This window comes from Macaca nemestrina, chromosome 14 (assembly GCF_043159975.1).
Source record: "Macaca nemestrina isolate mMacNem1 chromosome 14, mMacNem.hap1, whole genome shotgun sequence".
Taxonomy (NCBI): Eukaryota; Metazoa; Chordata; class Mammalia; order Primates; family Cercopithecidae; genus Macaca; species Macaca nemestrina.
The window spans coordinates 28,551,212-28,575,732 of NC_092138.1; the positions used below are offsets into that span (position 1 = coordinate 28,551,212).

Genomic DNA, 24,521 nt, shown 5'->3' on the forward strand with positions numbered 1-24,521 from the left:
TACTCCATTTCCTATGTAACCTCTTTACTCAGCTCCTCACCTCCACTCGTGTCTGGCCCAAACTATTCTCCATGCAGCATGGTGATCTTTTGAAAATATGCTGACATCCATCACTCTCCTGATGAAAACTCCTTAACAGTATCTCATTGCTAGCACAGCAGGCAGCCTGTGCAGCTACTGCCCACCGCCGCCCTGACTCGGGGCTGTGGTCACAGTAGCCTCTGCTGTTCTTCACCTCTCTCTACCTGGAACATTATTCCCTGACCCGCTAAGTCATGACTCAGCTCAAGTGTCATTTTCTCAAAGAAGCCCCTCTAACCACCTACTGCTCTTTTTCAGCAATAATCCTCAATCTGTAATTACTTCATTGATTTATTGTTCATGATCCCATGAGAAGGCAGCTCCATGAAGCCATCCAGCCAAGCGCTTGCTGAAGGAATGAAGGACGCGTTATCCACGGGTTTTAGGTGCTTTATAAATTAAACCGGTTCAGTGGCCTGCCCAGTGAGCCTGACCACCACAGTTCCAAGTTCCCAGCCCTCTGTACGGTAAGGCCTGGCTACCTAAGCGTAAACAAATATTACACATCAAGCCCAGTGGCCCAAAGTAAACATTTTTATTCTCAGTTCTGCCTTAGGGGTGTCTAGTTTTGCAAGCATGAGTAAATGGAATCAACAATAATCCTCTCCTTAAATGTCTGGCATTAAAATTTGTCACTTAAAAAGTTTCTGGTTTTGCCTAAAGAAAGTGTGATTTGAGGGTGACCTGAAACAAGGCTTGAGGCTTGTGGACACATAGGGTTAATCGCCTTATTTCCTGCCAATTCACAGAGCAGTGAAAGGCCACAGGCAGCTATAAATAGTGGTCAGGCAGATCTGTCCTTCCAAGAGGGAAAGAACTTAGCAACAAAGAGAGACGCGAGGGGTGAGGCGGGCAAAGAATCATTAGCCCAGTTTCTGCCCGTGCCAGGGCATGTGACCCTTGGGAATGCCGCGAGGCCCAGCAGGGGAAGGAGAGGATCAACGCTTTCGTAACCTCCAACGCGGTGCATCCCAAACCCAGACGGGCCTGGACCGACCTGTGCATTTACTCCTGAATGTCCTCGGTCAGCAGACACGGGAGCCAACAGGTGGGAAAACGTGTCCTCCAGAGTGCTCCTTTTTTTGAGGGGGACCCAGGTCCCAGGCAGGAAATGGCAGAGAGGACGTGGATCCTTTCCCTTGGAGTGGCCTTCTGTCTTCCAGGGTTCACAGGACAGTCTCTCGGATGACCCCAATGAGGCTGTGTGGCCGCTCAGCCTCCACTCGCCGGGACCTCCTCTCGGCTCGGGGCCTCCCCGCCGGTGCGAAGGTGCTCAGGTCGCCGCAGCTCTGGAGGTGCAGCAGGCCAGGCTGTCTCCGCGAGGGCAGCGTGCGGGCCCTGGATGTGCTGGGTTGCAATGGGGCCATTATCTTTGGGAAAAGAGAGGGTGGGGAGAAGTTAAGTAAGCTTTACCAGATGTGGCCCTTTGACCTACCTCCTAGGTCCATCCACCTATCTTAATGTGTAATTGCTTTGAAAAAAAAAAGAAAAAAACGCATTTTCCCAATGTGGAACTCACCTGGAATTCCAGGGGTTCTTTGTAAATCCTCCAAATGTTCTACCACTTCCGCTGTAGACCCATAAACCACACTTAACTGATTTGTCCACTGCAATTTCTTGCTTTAACATTCTTCTCATAGCTTTTCTCTAATTTCTCTGAAGCCTAAGTCAGTGATCCTCACTGGCATCTGAACATTATTACTGGGTCAGGGAGGGACGGGTATTGTCAGAAACATGAATTCCCTGCTGAATTGCCACAGAATTCCCATAGCAATGGGAACAGTTAGCCTGGACTCAAGAACCTGCATTTTTAACAAGAATCCAAGTAAAAACCACTGGTATGGGATTGGGACCAGGTGATGGGTTTATAAAATGTCAACCAAGTCAACCAAGTATAGGCACAGTGGCTCACACTTGTAATCCCAGCACTTTGGGAGGCTGAAGCAGGTGGATTACTTCAACCCAGCAGTTTGAGACCACCCTGAGTAACATAGTGTGACTCCATCTCTACAGAAAAAAAAAAAAAAAAAATTTTTTTTTAATTAGCTGGGCATGGTGGTTCATGCCTGTAGTCCCAGCTACTGGGAGGTTGAGGCAGGAGGATCACTTGAGCCCAGGAGTTCTAGACCAGCCTAGACAACATCGCAAGACCTCGTCTCTACTAAAAATAAGAAAACTTAGCTGGGCGTGGTGGTGTGTGCCTGTAGTCCCAGCTACCTGAGAGGGTGAGGCAGGAAGATCACCTGAGCCCAGGATTTCAAGGTTGCAGGGAGCTATGACTACACCACTGCACTTTAGCCTGGGTGACAGATGGAGACCCTGTTTCAAAAGAGAAAAAGTCAACCCAAATGATCTTCAAATGGTTGACTTTGATCTTCAAAGTCAACCCAATGGATCTTCAAAGCATCCAATGATGCTTCAAATGGATCTGATAATCCTTTAATAAACAATATAAAAACTAGGCCAATTTATTTGTAAAAAGTCTTTAAGAATGATTCTTTTCGCTAACTCTATTTTGCAATGTGTCACAAACATAATTTTGAATATATAAAATCACTTACTCTGTAAAAATGGCAAAAATATGAAAAATTCCTCATCCAACTGGGATTGAAGAGGAGAAAACTGTCCCGTCAATTTTTTGTAAATTGCACAGCCATGTCTGTTTGACCTGTAATAGTGTCAGCAGCTCGGGGAAAACTCGGGGCTTTACTGTTACCTAACATCACAGCACAATCATTTGGATGACTTTTTGTTTCATTTGTACCATTCTGAGCTTTTAAGGTCATTAAAAGATTATTCCCCCAAAGATGGGAAATTAAATTTTATTAACAATCTACTTAATTACATCTGTCTTTGAGGTCTGTCCTTGTCTCCCGATTAAGAAAAGTTCAACATTCATAGAAGTTGACTGTGCTACACAGTAAGTTAGGACAAGTGGTTTTGATATCAGTGAAAATTAAAATGGATCTAAAAGCTCCAATATGCGAAGCCAACTAGAGTCAGAAATAACCGGTCTCCTTCTGCTGTCCTTACCTCCTTCTGCCTGGGAAAAGGTATGGAATTGTGAAACCTCACCTCTAGGGTCCAGTCCTGGAAGGCCCTGCAGATGACCCAAAATCTATCACAACAATCTCAGCACCTGAACTTTTAAACTGCCTGGGGCACAAAGATCTAGCAACCATTTGTGATGATAGCATCTAGTGAACTGTATAAGCGCTTGTTCTTTTTCCCCAGAGTTATTTCCCAGGGAGCAAGACTTTGCAGAAGGTCCAGGCCCACTGCCTGGTGAATGCTCCAGCTCTTAGCTCGACAGAGCTTGGCAGCCTTCCAGAAGCAGCTCCTGTTTATTGGGCTCTTGGGGCCACAGAGAGGGAAGGTGACAGAGAATGACATCTGGAGTAGCTAAGGGACACGAGGATGTAAAATGTTTCCCCCACACAGGTTAGTAACTAGAGCCTGACCCGGAATCGTAACTGATCACTCTTTTAGAGTGCAAACGCAAGACGGTCTGTGGTTCGTGTATCTCTTCATGCAAGGAATCAGATCATTCCTCTCCCTGAATCCCCTGAGGGACTGGGAGAGAGTTTGGCTTCTGGCTTCTGTAAGAAGAGGCCAGCAGGTAGAAAGGGGGAACAGAAGGGAAAGTGAGAAGGGTATTTACTCAATCTGAATTAAAAATTTACCTACATCCTGAAGTTGGTAATTACCCTGAGAAATTAGCCCACTTCAATTGAAGAAGTATTTGTTGGACATTTAATGCACAAAGACACAGAGTCACATAACATCCATACGTCATTGTGGGGTGCTGTCTACGACATCTACCCCACTACCTGCAGCAATGAAGCCAACACCTAAAAGGGAATGGCTTTTTAAAAAGGTGGAGAGAAGGATCCTTCCAGAAGGAAACACCATTCATTCAGAAATAGAGATATAGAGACTACCTAGTCCAACCCTTTACTTTAAAGAGGAGAAACCTGAGACCCAACTGGATTATGTTCGTGCCCAATTCTATCTTTTCTCCAAGTGGCTTCAGTTTCGGGGATTGCCTTGTATTTTTTAATCTATAAGAAGAAAGGTGTTTATTCCCTCAGGACCTGTTGGCTTATCCTGCCAAACATTTCATGGGAATGTGAACAGCCTCTTAGAATCTTGTCAATATTAAAATTCACCTATGTCATCATTTTCAAAGGGCTGAGAAAACATGCCTTATCAAAGGAAACCTTCAATTCAGGAAATCAAATGTTGAATGCACTCCCCATTGTCCATATCCTCCGCTTCTATTCCTGGCATGCACTCTTTTCTTTTTGCAGACATGCTTCCACATCCCAGGAAAACTGGGTTCTCTTCCCTTGAGCCAAGAATGACGTGGGAAAGTTACCACACTTGAAAGCTCCATGGCTTCCTCTCTCTCTCTCCCTCCCCTGACCTCCCAACCCCATTTCCCTGAAGACTGTGACCATGAATTTACTCTGCCTTGGGCAGGAAAGCAGAGAAGCCACTTTAGCTGCTATAAAAATGAGTTATCTGATTCACATCTGAGATTAATAATAGAACTACCTGTTCTAGGAAACTGGCACTTGTGATGGCTTCCTCCATGTGTTCCTCATCAGACTTCAAAACAGATTTAATGTTTTCTACAAGTTCATGGATGTCTGGAGTCATGGTACAGGAGGACTGCTCCAGGAACCTTGCCACCAGCAGCTTGGTGTCCAGGTAGGATTTGTAATCTATCAAAGACCGCGGTCTGCATCGCGAAGTTCTCGATCTCAAGCCTCTCCTCAGAGTCACCGCAGCCAGATCCAGTCTCCTTTCAGTCTGTGTCGCAGCTTCACAGCTGAGCACCGGGGCAGCTGTGGGCAGAAACAAACAACGCGAACCCATTGGCCAACCCCTTTTGAACACATGCCCGTACCTGAAAGCACAGACCACAAAACTCAACATGGAAAGCATCTGACAAATGCTGATAGCCATGCACATCCTGCTTTTCATCTTGCAGAAGGGGGGAAAACAATTATGACACAAGGTTATTCCCTGATGTCCAGTTCCAATAGGATATGGCCCAAAACATGTCATCGTGCCATGTGACATCACCTGCAAGGTAAAGCCAGATGGTGGAGAGGAGAATCCAGAATGCAAACCATAATGAAGTTAAGTTTCATGGGGTATGACAAACAGATGGGCATGGATGGGCCAAGCAGGAAAAATGTGGCTGACCCATGAAAGGATGTTCCAAGGAGCAAGGATGAAGTAGTCAATTAAGAGAGGAAAGGGCTGAAGAGACAAGACTTGTCAGATGAATGTAATGCTCTGATCACTTTGACTATACCTTTGTCCCAAACGTCCTCAAGGACATTGTACTGACTTGTGCTATCGATGCTCACACCATGGATATGAGGTAGATCTATAGCTATTACAGAAAGAGAAATTTAGATGCAGAAAAAGTACACATCATGCTGGAAGTCAACACAGGGCCTGGGAAATCCATCGCAGGCTCTAATTTCCATGGCTACCTACATCAGCAAGGGTGTAAAGACCAGCAGAATGCTTCTGCACTTTGAAGTGGGTGAAGCAAAACTCAGATCTGGTCATTATGTGTCCAGAAGCCAGCCAGCAGCCTTCAGCATACACAACACTGGCATCAGTCTATGAAGGCCTGATAAGCAGAAATTTAGAAATTCAAAGAAGACAAGAAGCAGGGGGCGAGAGAGCAGGTGGAAGAAGGGGAGCACTCCTTTTCCTCTGGAGAAAGGCAGGCACGGGGAGCTCTAAACCAGGATTCAAGACTGTCCTCTCAGGCAGCCATATGCATGTCACAGAGAGCAAGAGTCTTCCAGAAGCACTCGCCAAAGACACTCATGTGTGAGGACAGAGTCAGTGTCTCCACTCTTCCACTTGAAGGCAACCTGGCACCTTCCACAATGGAGGGCTCCAGCAGCTGCTGTCTTCACCCCTGCAGGTCTGCAGAATGAGAAGGGGTTCCAGAAAGATTTCCCTAAGCTGTGCAAAACAGCTAAGTTCCCGTTGAGGCTGGAGTCCTCAACTTGCCAGGTAGGGTGTAGGAGACCCACAGTGAAGGCAGGTCTTGGGAATCAGAAGCCAGGCTGCCCGGCCACTGTGCTTCAGAGACACGCTCAGTACCAGGCGGCAGGATTTCCTCTCCACTCAGAAGCTGCTGTAGAGACAAGAGGAATGTTCTCTCTGGCTCGAACATGGTCAGTCCAGAGCTGTGGCAAATAACACACACTGTCAGACAGGCAGAACCGAGACTGCAAGGGCTCAAGACAGGACCCTGGAGAGAGCAGGGTGGAGGATTATCAAAGTTTTATTTGCATAGGTGTTTTAGAGGAGCAGAGGTCAACTCTGCTAGACTACTTCACAGGAAGAAGCTGGTGCTGGTGGAGTTACAGGAGGTTTTAATTTTCTCCCTTTAGTTTCTTTATTTTTTATAATTTTCTACAATGAAGAGATATTTGGAGATGTTCAGGTATTCATATATTCAGGAAAAACTCAGTGTTGTCATTTTAATTTTTAATTATTCAGGTAACAGCTATACACAAACAAACTTAACACAGAGAGAGAGGTGAAGTGTGTGGGTGTGTGTATTTCATTCTATCCAAAGTTCTAAAAACAAGGTCAGATTTCAATAATTTAATCATCTACTCATACATATTAAATATATAACAAATTATAAAAGAGGGAGTATACAAAAATCTTTTTGACTTTTTTTAAGACAATGCATATTCCCATAGGATTGCAGCATCTAGAAGTCAGAACTAGGTGTGCATAACTGTCTTCATGTAGTACCTAGCATAGTATCATGTACAACCAAATTCTTTTGATGACAATGACTTAAAAAACAAAAAACAAAAAAAAAAACCCTACCATCTTTTTTTTTTTTTTTTTTGATATGGGAGTCTCACTCTGTTGCCCAGGCCAGAGGGCAATGGCGCAATCTCGGCTCACTGCAAGCTCCGCCTCCCGGGTTCACGCCATTCTCCTGCCTCAGCCTCCCGAGCAGCTGGGACTACAGGCGCCTGTCACTGTGCCCGGCTAATTTTTTGTATTTTTAGTAGAGACAGGGTTTCACTGTGTTAGCCAGGATGGTCTCGATCTCCTGACCTCGTGATCCGCCCGCCTCGGCCTCTCAAAGTGCTGGGATTACAGGTGTGAGCCACTGCGCCCAGCCCCTACCATCCTTAAAAGACATGGTAGATGTATAATCCTAACATAGACGTAGAATATTTTACTTTCCCAAGACCTCATAAACGCCTTCAAATGACCACTTAAACTGCAGGGTCTTGAGCTGGCCAGAGCCACCCGCCTTCACCTGGCTCCTTTAAGCAAATAAGCACAGAGCCCCGCGCAGAGCTTGGGGAATGACGTCACCTCTGTCCTCGGAATGATGGAGCACAGGGTCACTCTTTGACCTCGTCCTCAGGGGTGGGAGGGCTCTCCGGCTTCTCACAGGACGCACCAGGGTTGAACTGGGACTTGACATGGATGCGTTTTCTTCTGCAGGTATGTTAGGAATGGCCCCACCTGATTAAAAAAAAGAAAAAAAAAGAGGCGAAACATAAATTATTTCACCAGCTGTAGTCCTCAAAATGCACAGGAAACACCTGTGAGCCTGAACCTGCCCGGGCAAGGGTAACGCAGTTAATAACATTTACTCAGGCTGCTGGCCCAGTAGGTTTTTATATCACTGCGCTATGGGAAAAGTTGCCTTTCCAAACCACCCCTCCACACCTAAAACAAACAAACAGAAAAATTTACATCCAACAGCAAAATAAAGGAGCCATGCCAAAATGTCAGGCTGTTTTTCCCAAAGGTGCTTAGACTCGTCTCCAGGGAAGCATCCTGGGGCAGTACGGAGAAGCACCCTGACCTATCAGGATGAGCCTGGTTCTGGGAAAGTAATACCTGCACAGGTGAGGTGGCTGCTCTGTGGGCTGCAGAACTCCCAGAAGGCTGAGTTAGAGAGTCAAGTATCCACTAAACAAATCCGTAAAACCCCGCAGGAACTGGATAATTTATGCTCATAAAAAAAAAATTGCATCATTCGTGAGCCTGAGTTGCAATTCGGGAAACTTTTCAAAATGGAAAAATTCGCTGGGCACAGTGTCTCATGCCTGGAATCCCAGCACTTTGGGAGGCCGAGGCGGGCAGATCACCTGAGGCAGGAGTTCGAGACCAGCCTGGCCAACATGGCAAAATCCCGTCTCTACTAAAAATACAAAAATTAGCTGGGCTTGGTGGCGGGCGCCTGTAGTTCCAGCTACTCGGGAGGCCGAGGCAGGAGAATCACTTGAACCCAGGAGGTGGAGGTTGCAGTGAGCTGAGACTGTGCCATTTCACTCCACTCTGGGCAAAAGGAGCAAAACTCTGTCTCAGAAAAAATAAATAAAAATAAAGTGAAAAAATAAAAAATGGAAAAATTATGAACATACTTAGGAGACAGGACACTGCTTCATAATTCTACTTGGGATGGAAGGTGAACAGAACACAAAGTATTACATTACACATAGTACTGCTGAAAAATTACCTTCATCTAAAATTGCTAAGAGTTGATCCATTATTTATTGCCATTTGCGATTTTGTCCTGCTGAACAATTTTCTGGGCCACTTAAAACCTCCCCAAAGAGAGAAGGCCATAACAATGTTCCCTTAAATTACAAGGATAAATGTAAACTGACTCTAGTACTTACTATAGTACTGAAAACCAGAATTCACTAACTGCTCAGGCAGCATGACATGGGCCCTAGGTTATAAATGACACAGCACAATCTCACTGCAAATTCCCCCTGCCAAAAGTCTAGCTAATTTTAATAGGAGGAAGAAAATTATAGATCAGAAAACACAGGAATACCAAATCAAACGCTGTAACCTATTTCATGGTTCCTGAGAATAGTCTGGTTCATAAAAATGTCTAAGGATATCTTTTTTCAGTTCACGTATTTTCTCCCATTTATAAGCCCTAATAGTTGATGGCATTTTTGCACCTGGAGAAAAAGGTAGAGCTTGAACTATTTGCTCCGAGAATATCTGCCCTCCAGCACAATACCAGACAAGATCATTATTATTATTATTATTCATTTGTAGAAACAGGGTCTCTCCATGTTGTCCAGGCTAGCCTCAAACTCCTGGCCTCATGTGATTCTCCCACCTCGGCCTCCCAAAGTGCTGAGATTACAGAGATTAGCCACCCTGCACAGCCTATTTTATCATGTTTTAATCTACTGAATCATGTCACAATGTATCTATTACCTTGAGTCACTTGTGTGCAGCCCGGATCCAGTGGGATCATAGCAGCTTCTGATCCTTCTGCCATTTGGAATAAAGATCCCTGCATCACAGGAAAAAGAGGGTTATTTTGTTGATGTTTAACTCACCGTTCATTAGACCCAGTTAACTCCTTAAAAAGATGTGTGGGGCCCAGTCTCCCTGCTCTTCTCTGGGGGCAGGGGTTGGGGAGATGCTGTGTTTCCCACTTGCAGTCAATGTACTTAGACAGATGTGGGACAGACAGTACCTGCTCCTGGTCCATCTGGCTCACCACAGCTTCATACGGCGGCGGGGGATCCAGAGGACAGAACACTTCCACACCTTTGATTCGAGCTCCGTAGATGTGTGGCAGGGGAATAACATCAGGACCAACCATCCTAGGAAAAGGAACTCGGCGTCAGAAAGCACATTCTACAGACTGGCCACGTGACTGCAGTGATGCCTGGATACTGGCTTCACTCTAAACCATGGGCAAAACCACTCACCTCTCCGTACCATGGTCTGCTTGGCCAGGAGAGGGAGAATAACAGAAGCTGCTCTCTGACGAAGTGGCCAGAGTTCCTTAAGCAAATGACAGTGTATAAAATGCAACCCCATCATTCCTTTTAAACCCATCAGTCAAAAGCAAATAATCCATAGAGACACAGAGCAGATGAGTGGTTGCCAGGGGATGGGGGAGAAGGGAATGGGGAGTGACTGTTTGAGGGGTATGGGGCCTCCTTGAAGTATTGAAAATGCTTTGGAACTAGATAAAGATGGTTACAAAATAATTTGAATGTACTAAATGCTACTGAATCATATACTTTGGTTAATTTCATTTTATATGAGTTTCACCTCAATTTAAAAAACAAGTAAGGATTCAGGAAAATTCAATTATTTCTTACATTCTACATGGCTCTTGTTTTTGTCCTGTGGGTAAAGAACCATCAACAGCAAAATTCAAAATAATAGCAAAATCTTCCACAAGATTTCTCACTAGTGTTGACAGAAAATTCCACAAATCTCTGCCCAAGGTGCTAGATGATCTAGATAATGATGAACCTAAGTTTTAAAATAATTTATAAAATACATATAAAAGCCAGAAAACCTGTATTCCACTATGGAGTATCAAAGAATGAAAAAAAAAAAACAAAAACCAGCAAAAGTTTGTTCTTGAAATACAAAAACAGGATTTTAAAAAGCTAAAAGAAATGGATGAGTAAACAGATTCTGGGGCTAGTTGCTTGCAGGCACTGCCTTTTGGGGAGCGGTGTTCTCTGAATTTATAGTTGTTTCATTTTATTCTTTGTGGCCATGTACAAAATGTGATTGGTGGAAGAAAACATTTGAAAAGGATGTCATCTTCTTTCTTCCTAACAATAAATCTGGGACTGAGAAGAACGAGACTCTGCAACCTGAGTGAAAAGATGAGAATGCACTCCCTCATTTTCACCTATATTTGTCTGTTCATAAGCAAGGCTCTCATCCCTTGCTTGACCTGAAAGGGAAGGCAGAAGGTGATGTGCTAACGCCTGACGTGGAGATGTTTGCAGGTTCAGCACGCAACATGTCAAGCCTCCAGTTGAATGTGAGGCACTAGCACAAAGGGTCCCTTCATGGGGGAGGGGTCCTAGCAAAGTTATCAAGAAAGAGAGATTCTCCCCTTAGAGCAGGACTTGCCAACAGGCTTCATTCCAACTCCCATACTCCACCGAAACTGTTTAAGAACTATATGTGCTAAGTGACTCTGAGAAGCCAGACCCTTCTTGGATCTAAGAGTGAAGATTCTTTCCTGGCAAATGAACAGTGCAATTTGTTTTCATCAATGAGACCTATGGACTTCTATCCTCTCTAGAGGGCCAGCCTTCCATCTTTAATGAGCATAGCCCCCATAAGCCATCTTCCTAGCACTTACAAACACTTGACTTTTTCTCTCCAACAAATGACACCTGTATTTCTTTGCTGCTGTGTCCCCTGCCTGGAAAGTTTCTATCCCCAGCTTTGTTACCTGTTTCTTAGCTCTGATGGTCCCTGTTTGGCAGTCCCAACACAATGGGTACCTATGTGTCCAGAGAGAGAGGAGGGCTTGCTGAGGGCCAAGAGGTCAGAGGAACAGGCCCTGTTTTAGATCCTAAACTATTGTAGAATTTCTTCCAGAAGAATAGCTTGAGAAAGAGGGGGCATACTTTATCCAAGTTGACCACAAAATAAACAGCTTCTATGGTAGTTTTGATAATGCCCATAAAAGCCTCACTTTGAAGGAAGATGCTGCTAGAGTTGACATAGAAGAAAAGTTCCTTTCCAATTAAGCAATTTCTTGTTTTACCTCGTTTGTGTTAACGAGGGTCTGTGGAGGGAAATGGGTCTGCTCATACTGGCAGGTTGTTTTTTGTGTGTTTTTTGACTACTGTTTCTTTCCCCAGATCCCCATGGCTCTCAGTCCTGGCAAGGTGGGTAGAATCACCTTGGGAGGTTCTAAAACTCTGGATGGCCCAGGCCTCACTTCTAGAAATTCTGCTCTCATCGCCTATGGTGGGGCCCAGGAATCTGCCTGTTGTCAGCGCTCCTAGGGGATTCTAATACACCGCCAAGATGGAGCACCATTGCAAAAGCAAATGGATAACGGTGATTGAAATTAAAGCCCTGTTCTACTGGGAAAGTTGATCAAATTTTTATTAAGAATGAGGGTCTTCAGAAGACAGTTGCCTAATAAGGTCAGGCTAAGGTTAAGAGCTAAGTGTTTCTTAAGAGCAGGACACATACTGAGAGCATTTTAAAACCCAGAACTAACACTGGGAAAGCCCAGTCTAAGATGCTCTTTTCAGAAAGCTTCTTAAGTCCATTCTCTCATAACAATACTCCCCGCAGCCACATGACAACGAAGGTGAATGAGGAAATTGAGGCTCAGAAATGGTGAGAGACTCATCCTGGGTCACCCTCTGCAGAGACTCTAGAGCCTGGGCTCTTTCGAATTCATCACCAAGTCCCCAGGAAGCCTTCACTGGTGCAGACTCAGGAGCACTGAAGACGGAAATGCAAAGCATGTTCTGCTTTCAGGCTACAAATAGGCCCTGAAGACTTACTCAGGGGGAATGCAGCAGCAGCAGAGAATCCTCCTCCTCCTGTACTAGAAAACTGTGCCCTGTGACTGGGTACAGGGTTGCTGCTTGCGGAGTGGGAGACAGGGAAGGGCCCTCCCGCCCCCTCTCTAGAGCTGAGCACAGATTCAACCCCAGCATTGCCGGACTCCGCTTGAATTTGGATTTGGAAATTCTTAGGAAAGGAAATGAGTGGGGTTTTGTGGGGGCTCTGCTTTAAGAAATGCCCATGTCAACCATGTCAATGCCCAAGACCCCCTCAGTCTTCAGTTTTCTTTAATAGGGTACATCCCCAGAGTAAAAACCAGGTCCATGTTCAAGAAATAGGTTGGAGACTCCTTGATTCCTGGCTCAAGCCAACTTCTGAGAAGAAAGACACCCCGGAGTAGTGGAGGTGGGGTGCACGGCCCCCTCCTGTATCACAAATCAATTCACAAAGTAGTGAATCCATCTTTGGACAGAAACCTCAACTGCAGTCAGGCTTCCGTTTATGACAGTAACTCGAGAAGCCTTTTCTCAAGGAGATGCCAACGCATGAAGTGGTTGTATTTATAGAAGTTAAATCAACCTCTTCTGAGAGGTCATAATACCTTACAGGAAATGGTGAGCCTCTGTTGTGTGAAAACTCTGGATAAAACTGATCGTAGAAATAGTAACAAAAACATTCGTGAATATTCTTGCCTGCCTGCTTATGAGAAAGAAAATTACCAGCTGAGGTTAAGCCATTAGTGTGTATAAAGTTGATTTATACTGTGAATCTAGCAAAGTTGGTCACATTTTAAAATTTTTTGATCGGACATGTATTTAAATGTGAATAAATTCAGCCCTTTTGAAAAGGAATGTGGACTGCACTCTGATATTGGTAAAATTTCCAAAAATTAAGGTGTTTGCCCACTGGCAATATGATTATAGGGCTCTGGGCACGTTTTAGACTGGGCAATGTCTTCTTTCTCACAAGACTGTTTAGATTTAACTCCCTCCTTCTGCCTTCTTTCTAGAAAGTTCTGAATGATAAAGCCCTTGATGAGAAGCTTGTCTGTTGTCTTCCAACCTAGATGTGGCCAGAGGTAGTCTCAAGACTCAGAGAGACAAATCCGAGGATGTACCTAGATCTTAAAGAATGGAAATATCTGCAGTGATGAGCACTATTACAGTGAAGCAGAGAAGAGAAAGGAAAGCGAGGAGACAGGAAGGTCGGGAGTGCTCAGAGCACACTGCTGGATGGCTCAGCTCCTAAACCCACATGAGTCACTTTCCCCTTCTGCCACTGCAGAAACTAAATCTGTCTGTTGCCTCCTCCTAGGTCAACAGAGTGCTCATCTGCAACCTCAGCGTCAAAGAATTCCTCTTATTGGAGAGGGTATTTCTCATCCCCACCAAGAAATATCAGTCATTTTTACTATCCTCCAATGTACCCTCTACAGACAGCCTGAGATGGTGCTAAGATTTTCGCAAATGTGTCCTCAGGTACAGAAAGAACATGTGTTTTGCTGCTGTATCTCTTCATCCTCTGTCATTCTTGGCTCATTTCCCAAAAGATTAGGGAAGTCATCCCAGCCCCTGAGGCTGTGAAATTCCAGTAGAGGCCACTCCCTGAACACCACAGAGGCCAAGCTGTCCCACAGGCCTAGCCCAAGCCACCTGTCACCCAGCTGACACCCCCTCCAGCTTTGCGGTCATCTCTGCCGCTGCCTGGGCAAGTGAGCTGGGGAGGGTATAGAGGTAGGGTTCAGGTATAACTCTAAGGGACGAGTCAGCAGCTAAGTCACTGAAAAGAACACTAACAGTGTCTGGGTGGCAGCCCCACTGGTGACCCATCTCAAAGTCACATACAGTCACCCTGGACATTAGAAAATACTTCTCTAAAAACCTCAAGCTCAGCACCAAGTTGGTTTGATAAGTCTCTACATGTACTACAGGGATTAAAAAAATAGAAATTTCTGGCCCTCTGAATATGAAGCCAAAGACACTAGTATTTCTGTGGAATTGAGAGATTCTCTTTCAGAAAGTTCAACAGAGGTTTGCTTATCCTTTAAACTCAGCTTAACGTCACTTCTTCCAGGACGCCACCTCTGACTGCCTCGCCACTCTGGGTGAGCTGGACCTTCTCTGTGCACCCAAAGTCCCTCTTTCGAATACTACTGTGATCCTTCCAACACATTTTAATGACCTAGACTGTGAGCTCCTTAATGGTAGGGGAGGAAGCAGGTCTAGCTCATTTTGAATTCCAGTAACCGAGGATTCTATGTTTGTTGAATGAATAAATGAAGTCATTCTTTTAAAAAAGGTTTGTTTCTAGAAGTTGCTAACAATCAGACAAATGTATGTGGCATTTCAATGTACCAATAAAAATCCTTGATATTTAAGAAGGTCAAAATTTTGAGTTTGAAATTTGAAAAGGAAAGTAAGTACAGTATCTATTTTTTCTAGACCAGGGAGAGACAATTAATAATTAATCTCTTTTTAATGGCTAGGAAGAATTTCACGATTGTTGAGACCTGCTGATGGTATTACAATGAAACATCGATTTGGCCTAACTGGGAGTGTTTCCAAGGCAACAGTGACTCTAAATCATGTCAAATTACAGCTGTTATCTCCCTGGGTGTCAGTTTCCCTTAGAAAGCTAATTCAAATTGAAAATGTCTACCTTTAGGTCAAAGTTTAACTTTTCTTTGGATCCATCTGCTTTATCAGACAAAAAGAGACAGACAAAGTAAGACAGAAAACAGAGAGTGACAGAGAGAATAGAAACCCCTGAAAAACAGCACAATTGTTTTTCAGTTTTCTAAAGAAGGCTGGCAGAAGTGGACTCTCTAAAAGCCATACCTCAGGGTTCACTAGCTGATTTTGTCACTCAATGGGCTAATAATATTCCTTAAGTCAGGAACAATTTTTCTTTTTCTTTTTCAAAGCAAAGTGAGATCTCATGCTGTGAGTTCCGGAGACACTTCAGTCTTCAGAACCTACAGCACCCCACTGAGACTGCAGGTGAACTCAGGAACGATACCTGCGGTTCATCCGGGGTGTGCACGAGTAAAATGTGGCAAAATAGGAAGGGGGAGGCACAGGCGGCACAAAATCATCAGGGTCCGGGATGCGTCCATGATCCTCCACTTCTTCAGCAGAAATCTGGGATTCATCCTAATTAAACAGCAGCTCGGTTAGTCAACGGTCTTCATTACAAAGGCACGGGGAGAGAGGCAGTGGAGGACACGAAGGGGTCCATGGGCTGGCTCAGGGGAAACATAGCCATGACTTACGATGCAGGATCTCCTGGTTGCGAATATCTGGAGGTAGCGGAGGGCGGCGGCCACCAAGCAGACGGTGGTGGTCAGGGCATTCAAGGCACAGAGGGCAAAGAGGACTTTCTGGGGCAAGGAAACAAGGGCACCACTAAGTCCTTCAACATACATCACCAGAATATCATGTAGAAAATCTTAAAAATAATAGTAACGCTGCCTCCATAAGACAATTCTCAGGAGAGGCTGCATGTAAAGGATTTAGGTGGTGTCTGGCTCATGGAAAGCACCCACATAAATGCTGGCTATTATTATGACCTTCATGCAATAATGCTCACTTCTTAATTCCAAAAACTTTTCTTAGAAGCTCCCTGTCACAGAACGACCTGGTTTGACAGTATTTCTTTTTGCAAGCATCAGAATACTGTCAGGAAACACTCCTTCCAGGAGAGCAGTGAGTTTCTCTTCTGAGGCTGATTTCCCTAGGGATAGCAATTCCCAGCCTCCTCCCTCCCACAGCCTCCCACCCGCACAGCACACTGCTTCATTTGTGGCCACTGATTCTATTTCAAGAGCAATTGGCTGTGCGGCCCCATGCACACGACGAGGACGCTGCAGGGGCCGGCCCAGCCAGAGTGGAAATAGGACTTCTCTCCACTAAACACACATCTCAAAATAGCAAAAGCCATTCCAAACACTTCTGTTGGTACAGTCCTGGCTCCTTTAGTGGGGCTTTCCCCAAGCTAAGTCCTGGCTCCGAAAGTTTGGGGGTGACTCAGCTACCAAAAATGCAGAAGCCATGGAAAGCAGGCCATTTCTACATCCCACACAACCCAGAGCTGGTAGCTTGGAACAGTTCTCTCTTTGCTTGGAGACTCTTCCTCCCCACCAAAATGAAACCCAAAACAAATATCTAAAGAAAACCGGTGGAAGTGGATTCTCTAAAAGCCATGCCTCAGGGTTCACCAGCCGATGTTGTCACTCACTGAGCTAATGTTCCTTAAGTCAGGGCACAAATTTTATGCAACTCCCTGATGAAGGCTAATTTTGTACTTCTCTTCAACTGGGATCATCTGTTTGTTTAATCTCTTTTGCTTATTATAGTTGTTGCCTATGAAACAAGAGCTAAGGTGCTTCAATTCCCCCATATTTTCTGGCCAATCTCTCTCCTTAGTCTATGTGTTGCAGACTTGTAGTACTCAGTGGTGCATATGACCCACATAAGCAAACAAATGAGCATCAGAACAATGACACATGAGTGTGCAACTTAAAGGTTTTGCTAACAGCTACACCATATATATGTGTGTATGTATACATACGTACGTATGCATATGTGTGTGTGTATGTGTATACATATACATATATATAGTCAGGCTCCTTTCCATTTTTTACTATCTTACAGTTCTTCAGCACAAAGAAGGCTGTCCATACATAATTTAACACACACAATGATCTGTGGTTCCTTCTGCATTCAATTCTGTCTCTGGGGTCACTCACATGTGCTTTCAGCAGCTTAACTATTTGAAGCAGGTAACAGAACAGGAATATTTCAAGTAATTTTGCCTTCTTTGGGGGCTCCGTGGTGTATTTACTGTGGGGGTGGGAATCTGTTCGAGGTACCTTAAGTAGAAGGTGAACAGCACTACAGGGCTGAACTGGAAAGAGTTTCAAGGCGTTTTCTTTGTCTGTGCACTTGGCTGGTTGAAATTCTTCACAACAGAAGCAAATCTTGCCTTCACCTAAGTCCACCTTAATGGAGGAAAGGTAGAAAAATACTTTAATTATTAAGAAAACCACCCCGGCTCCACCATGGAGCACCAATCCTGTAGAATGAGGTTATGGCAGGGTTCTGTGTCAGGCAATGCCTCTCTCGGTCAGGATGGGCTAGGGTATGGCATGGTAACAACCAAAACCTACACTTCAGTGGCTTTCCCAAAACAAAGGGAATTTTAATATTCCTCCTTTCTCCTTTAAAGTCTCCAGCTGAGAACTTCCTGTTTTTACACTAATCCCGTTTAGTGCTAACAAATAAGCAGCTAAATGAGACGAAGTATCAGCCTCCATTCTGCTCATGTACACGAGTCCCACTCTTCCCCAAAAAGAACCAAACTCACTTTCTTTTTCCAACACGATGCACTCTGATTTTCATTTTTTGGACTTGGTGCAAGCCTCAAGATCTTAACTTGAAAGCTCTCTCTCTCTCTCAGACAATGCTAGGCATCATCTTACAAAGTACTCCCTTCCCAACCAAGTCCATTCTTGATACAAAGCGTTTAGTTAAGTGGGAAACCAGGCCTATGTGGGCTGCACCCATGTGAGTGCTTTATCCATATAACATAGATGTCCAGCTCTTCAGAAACTTCAGCTACCTAGAACCTCTGCAGTGAGCCAGTCTGGATGGCAAAATTTTCCAGATGGGTGAAATTTAATCCCTTTAAACAAACCTATTTGAAGGTTTACTCATTATACAAATGATCATGAATACCAACTAATTTTCCCACTGGATACAAAGAAGCCCTCAGACTCTGTACAAAACGATTCCAGGCAACTGTGCATTGTGCGTTCCTGCTCCCCTATTCCCGATCCTTGCAGAATCTAATACCTTCACCTCCATTCTTAATCCCATCTCTGCCCAAATATTTCTAAAAACTTACTCTTGCTTCTCATCAGTCACTTTAGCCTATCCACAAACAAATCTGTAGAAGTCTCGCTGATCCTAAATAATGAACATCCACCCTGCATTCTTGATGCTATTGCCTGAAGAGGTCAGATCCTTGTCTTCCCCCCGTCGCCTTTCAACAGTAGCATTCTTAACCCTACCAGCACATTTGAATTTTCTGGAGAGCGTTTTAAAAACCGATGATGCCATCTTTAGCACTCAGGGAACTACAAATTAAAGTGACAGCAAGCTCTCCCTTTGGCCTCATCAGACTGGCAAAACTTTAAAGAGAGAGAAACTCTCTTTGCTGGTGGAGATGTGGAGAGCCACTAGTAGAAACTCACCAGTCACTGGGGAGTTTAAGCCCTTTAATGAAGGAACTGACTATCCATTTTAAATTAAAACTACGTCCCCAACCACTTTGGAAAATTCTTTAGCACCACATGATCCAGCAACTCCATGCCTAGGTATTCACTCAAGAGAAATGAAAAGTGCCTCCCCAAAACAACAATGCTCACAGCAGCTTTGTTCATAATACCCCCAAACTGGAAACAATCTAAATGTCCATCAACAGGAGAACAAAAAAAAAAAAAACAATTCTGGTATTTTTATAAAATGAAATAGTGTCCTGAAAAAAAGGAACAAACAACAGATACAATATAAAAATATGGATGAAGTTCAAGAACATTACTGAGCAAAATAAGTCAGACACAAAAATGTTCAAACCATGTGACTCCATCTATATGAAGTTCAAGGACAGGCAAAACTAACCTATGGTGAAAGAAATAGGAACAGTGGTTGCCTATAAGAGAGTAGAGACTGCCTGAAAAGAGAAACTAAAGAACTTTTTAAGGTGATAGAAATACTGTTTGGAGTATAACAAACAATATTTTGTTGGCACTATAGAGATTGGAGTATAACATGAGTGTATACATTTGTCAAAATAAATGTATACATTGGTCAAAACTTATAATGAACTGCACACTTAAGATTTGTGTTTTTCACTATAACTTTTACCCCAATTTAAAAACAATGGATAGAACAATAAAATGGTTGAATTTGTAATAATAAATGAGACAGGCAGGAGACAAGATACTGCTGAGAACAATTCCTTGTCCTGGGAACCTACTCTGCTTAGAACTAAAATCTCCCTGAGGATATACAGAATGATATTAATGGCAACACTGTGTCTATTGGTCAAAACCCAAGCCACAGCAGGCAATAACAAAATAAGGAACTAACTTGGTAGAAGAAATTAAGGGTGTTAGTCTGTATTTACTCTTCTCTAAGTGATATATCTTTAAGTAATAAAAACAGGATGCAGGGAAGTACATACAATATGCCCATTTTTAAAAAATCATGAACAACCCCACCCCATACATACTTATGTAATATTACATGACCATGAAAACATTAAGAAATATAATTTCCCAGCCTGTTACTAAGGATTTGGGGCGACAGATACAGGCAGAGCGGGAAAGAGGAAAGAACAACCCCTTGCCCGAAAAGGTTTCATTTGTCAATAATTTCCCCAAAGGAAAACAACACTTATAACATGATCCTGTTGACTATGTGCATTTTTGTGCATAAAGAGATGCTTAACACATGGCCAAACTGTTATCCAGGGATAGTGGGAATTCAAATGATATTTAAGTTCTGCCTTATACTTTCATGGCTTGCCCAAACTTTTATAATTATATCATCAGAAATAATCACAGAGTTGGTTTTGTGGTAGAAAAAAAATTTATTAAAAATAGACTTAGTGCAAACCATATTCTGATATACAGAATATATAAAGAACTTCTACAACTCAATAACAAAAAAACAAATAACTCAATTTTAAAATGGGCAAAAGACTTGTATAGACGTTCTTCCTTTAATGAAGACATACAAATAGCCAGCAGGCATATGAAGAGACTATCAACATCACTAATAATAAGGAAAATGCAAATCGAAACCAAATGAGGTATCACCTTATACTCATTAGAATGGCCACTTAAAAAAAAAAAAAAAGCAGAAAATAACAACTGTCACTGAAGATGTGTGGAAATTGGAACCTGTGTGCACTGTTGGTGGAAATATTAAATGGTGCCATTGCTATGAAAACCGATACAAAGCTTCCTCAAAAAATTTCAAATAGAATTACCAAATGATCACTTCTGGTTACATATCCCAAAGAATTAAAACCAGGATCTCAGAGATATATTTGCATGCCCATGTTTATTGCAATGTTATTCACAATAACCAAGAGTAGGGGCCAACTTAAATATCCATCACAGATTAATGGATAAACAAAAGGTATCATGTACATACAATGGAATATTACATAGTCTTAAAAAGGAAGGGAATTCTAACACGTGCTGCAACATGATGAACCTTGAGGAGATGATGCTGAGTGAAATAATCCAGTCACAAAAAGACAAACAGCGTATTATCCTACTTGTATGAGGTACCTAGGGTACTCAAATTCATAGAAAGGGAATGTGAAGTGATGGTTACCAGGGGCTGGAGGATGGGGAGCTGTTGTTGTTTAATATGCATAGACTTTCAGTTTTGCAAAATGAAAAGAGTTCTAGAGATTGGTTGTATAATAATGTGAATATACTTACCTCTACTGAACTGTAAACTTAAAAATGGTTAAGATGGTAAATTTCATGCTATGTGTATTTTACAATAAAATTTTTTTCTTTTAAGTTCAGAGATGGTACAAGTCCACAACCTCTTACTCACAATGCTGAAATCCAAAAAGCTCTGAAAACCAGAAATCATGATAACAGCCTGCTGTCCCAGACTCCACTGGCATGCTATATAATAAATAGTATATGCACAATATTTAATCTTCTAAAATTGGAAAAACTCTAAATGCTGACACACACCTGGCCTCCAAAGGTTTCAGATAAAAGACTGTTGACCTGTATTCTGCCAATATCCAAATATCCATTTTTTTTCTCTTTAGATGAGGACAGTCAGAGACTGATTGCTTGTGGACACCTGATCCATCTATTCACTAACTAATGATGCATTATATCACTATGGTTCCGGGGTTTTGCTGGCTGGTCCCTGCTGTGGAAAAAGTAATCGACAACTTGGGTGAAATAATCAGCAGGCAGCTCTTTGTTTTGTTTTCCCACTTCCTTTTACCCATTTCAGGTTTCACTTCAGGACAGTTGCCTGGTGCTGAATGTTGCAAGTCTCGCCAGGAACCCCTGACAAGCCAGGGTCTGCCTAGATGCCCGGTGATGTTTTAGGACTGCTTACCAGATCACACCTGGGGACGCTGGACACAAACTGGGCCCCTTGGCAGCCTAGGATAAATCCAGCTAGATTTAAGAGGACGCAAACCACAGACAGCAGCACAAAGAGGTTTACCTGAAATGGTAAGAGAATGGACAGTTAGTAAAAGATAACAGCTAAATTCAGACAAAGTTTTATCTAATTTTAAAACCTCATATTCTCTTCCAAGATGAAATTTTTTTCAAAAAGATCAGAACCGTGTTTTTAATGTGACAAACTTTTTTTCACATTTTAGAGTTGTTAAAATTGTGCTGAGGGATGCCACTGACTCTTAAGTCTTCTCAATAACCTCAAGTCCTTATTTTTTCCTCTTTGAAAATAATTCTTACTCCCTTATCTTTCATCCACACATTACATTAAGCCCTAGCTATTTCCTTCTTGAGCCACTCTTATTTTTTTTCTTTTAGTTTTGTGGGATCAGCAGCAAATAAACAAATGGAGAACTCTGGAATATAAGTGAAACCCAGGTACATCAAGGAGCTCAGAGCCTTTACTATCCAGAAATCACAGTATGCAAATGGACATAAAGATGGGTCCTTTTTTCAGTTCTGAACACTTTAGGTACTAAAGAATACGTACACAAAGATTTTCCATGTGCTTTTCTCTAAAGTTAATTATTACAAATATTACTCCGAATAATTAAAAAATTGATAGTAGTCAACTGAGAAGCCAGTATTTACTTAGTACAAGTTAGAGATTATGCAGGCTTTTCAACTTGAGAGCCATGATTATTAAGAAAATTAAATCTTACTGCAAATACAAAAGATTAGAGGAAATAATTATCAGTGTTAGAACCAAGCGTCAATTCAGGTAGCTGATATGTCAGAGTTGGCTGGTAAATGAGTTCACATATGAACAAGAAACCTTGTTCTTTAACTATTGTTATTCCAAGTCAAGCTTGAAAGCATTTCCCAAGACCCATTTTGAGTCAGTGTTTAATATCACATGATGCCACTTTACCTAGGGGGAATTCCTTCTTCTCTCCAAGAGAAGTTTGGCTTCTTTCCTTTTATTGTTAATTGGGATACAGCCTGCCATCAGATTTTGGGGAAAATACTAATGGAAGCTGCTGTTGTTACTGTTTCCCAGGCTGGATTCCTCGGTGTCTACTGGACTTAACTTGAGCAGCATATAGAATATGTCCCCTCCTGCACTGTATCATTTATGATTATGCCACAGTTTCTTGGAAAAGGAGAATACATAATTGGCAAAGGACAGGGCTTGATCTTCCCACATGGGCTTCTGTTACACACTAGCAGTTGCTACTCAGAGAGATCTAATATATCTAGAATCTTCATACCCAATAACACAGTCACTGTTCCTATGGAAAAGTCTTGAGTTTTCCTTTGGAAGTTTTCTTTTAAGACAATGTACAATGCCTTGAAAAGAAAGTGTGGTTATAATGCCCATCAGCACGCCAATAAAAATTAACATCATCAGCTATAAAATGGGTGAGGGCCCATTACTCCTAACACCAAACCCAAAATCTCTTCACTAAAATCTTAAAGCCAGCCCACTGAAGGACACAGTTAGGAAAATCAATAGTAGGCAAGCTACAGACCGGTAGAAAATATTTTCATGCATACATTCAACAACAACTTGTGTCCAGAATATACAAGTAACTCCTCAAATCAATAATAAAGAGACAAGCAACCCAATTAAAAATTGGGGCAAAAGACTTAAATAGACATTTCATACAGACACACAAAAAATATAAGACTAGCCAAAAAGCACATGAAAAGGTGTTCAACATAATTAGTTGTCACAAGTGCAAAGTAAAAACCAAATGAGATACAATTTCACACCAACTAGAATGGTTAAAATGTAAAAGACTGACAAAACCAAGTGCTGGTGAGAATGAGGAACACTTGGACTCTCAGACACTGCTTGTGCAAGTATAAGATGGCACAACCACTTTAGAAAATTGTTTGTCATATGAAAAAAAAGCTCATCATCACTGGTCATTAGAGAAATGCAAATCAAAACCACAATGAGATACCATCTCATGCCAGTTAGAATGGCGATCATTAAAAAGTCAAGAAACAATAAATGCTGGAGAGGATGTGGAGAAATAGGAACGCTTTTACACTGTTGGTGGAAGTGTAAATTAGTTCAGCCATTGTGGAAGACAGTGTGGTGATTCCTCAAGGATCTAGAACCAGAAATTCCATTTGACCCAGCAATCCCATTACTGAGTATATACCCAAAGGATTATAAATCATTCTACTATCAAGACACACGCACACGTATGTTTATTGCAGCACTATTCACAATACCAAAGACTTGGAACCAACCCAAATGCCTATCAATGACAGACTGGATAAAGAAAATTTGGCACATACACATCATGGAATACTATGCAGCCATAAAAAAGGATGAGTTCATGTCCTTTGCAGGGACATGGACGAAACTGGAAACCATCATTCTCAGCAAACTAACACAGGAATAGAAAACCAAACACCACATGTTCTCACTCACAAGTGGGAGTTGAACAATGAGAACACATGGACACAGGGAGGGCAACTTCACACACCAGGGCCTGCCAGGGCTGGGGAGGCTAGGAAAGGGAGAGCATTAGGAGAAATACCTAACGTAGATGAGGGTTGATGGGTGCAGTAAACCACCATGGCACGTGTATACCTATGTAACAAACCTGCATGTTCTGCACATGTATCCCAGAACTTAAAGTATAATAAAAGAAAAAAAAAGAAAATTGTTTGTCAGTTTCTTAAAAATTAAATATAAATCTCCCATGCAGAAGAATTGCAAATAATTTATGAAGCCACTGCCAAATTCTACCAAACTTATAAAGAAGAACTAACACCGATTCTCCTCAAGCTATTCCAAAAAATTGAAGGAGAGGGAATTCTCCCTAACACATTTACAAAG

The 24,521-nt window shown here is 42.7% G+C and overlaps 1 protein-coding gene across 2 annotated transcripts in view; it reads right to left on the bottom strand.

The window, feature by feature from the left end:
- Nucleotides 1–597: 597 nt before the first annotated feature.
- Nucleotides 598–24,521, bottom strand: part of ENTREP1 (endosomal transmembrane epsin interactor 1) — a 66,197-nt gene continuing 42,273 nt past the window's right edge. For both annotated transcript variants that reach the window (XM_071077696.1, XM_011758440.3), the window contains exons 3-11: nt 21,597–21,707; nt 17,300–17,428; nt 15,701–15,808; nt 15,448–15,581; nt 9,611–9,740; nt 9,346–9,424; nt 7,468–7,620; nt 4,639–4,931; nt 598–1,451 (exon numbers count right to left, since the gene is read on the bottom strand). In XM_071077696.1, coding sequence (XP_070933797.1) covers nt 1,248–1,451; nt 4,639–4,931; nt 7,468–7,620; nt 9,346–9,424; nt 9,611–9,740; nt 15,448–15,581; nt 15,701–15,808; nt 17,300–17,428; nt 21,597–21,707 — 1,341 coding nt within the window. In that variant the 3' untranslated portion in view covers nt 598–1,247. The remainder of the gene's footprint in view (nt 1,452–4,638; nt 4,932–7,467; nt 7,621–9,345; nt 9,425–9,610; nt 9,741–15,447; nt 15,582–15,700; nt 15,809–17,299; nt 17,429–21,596; nt 21,708–24,521) is intronic.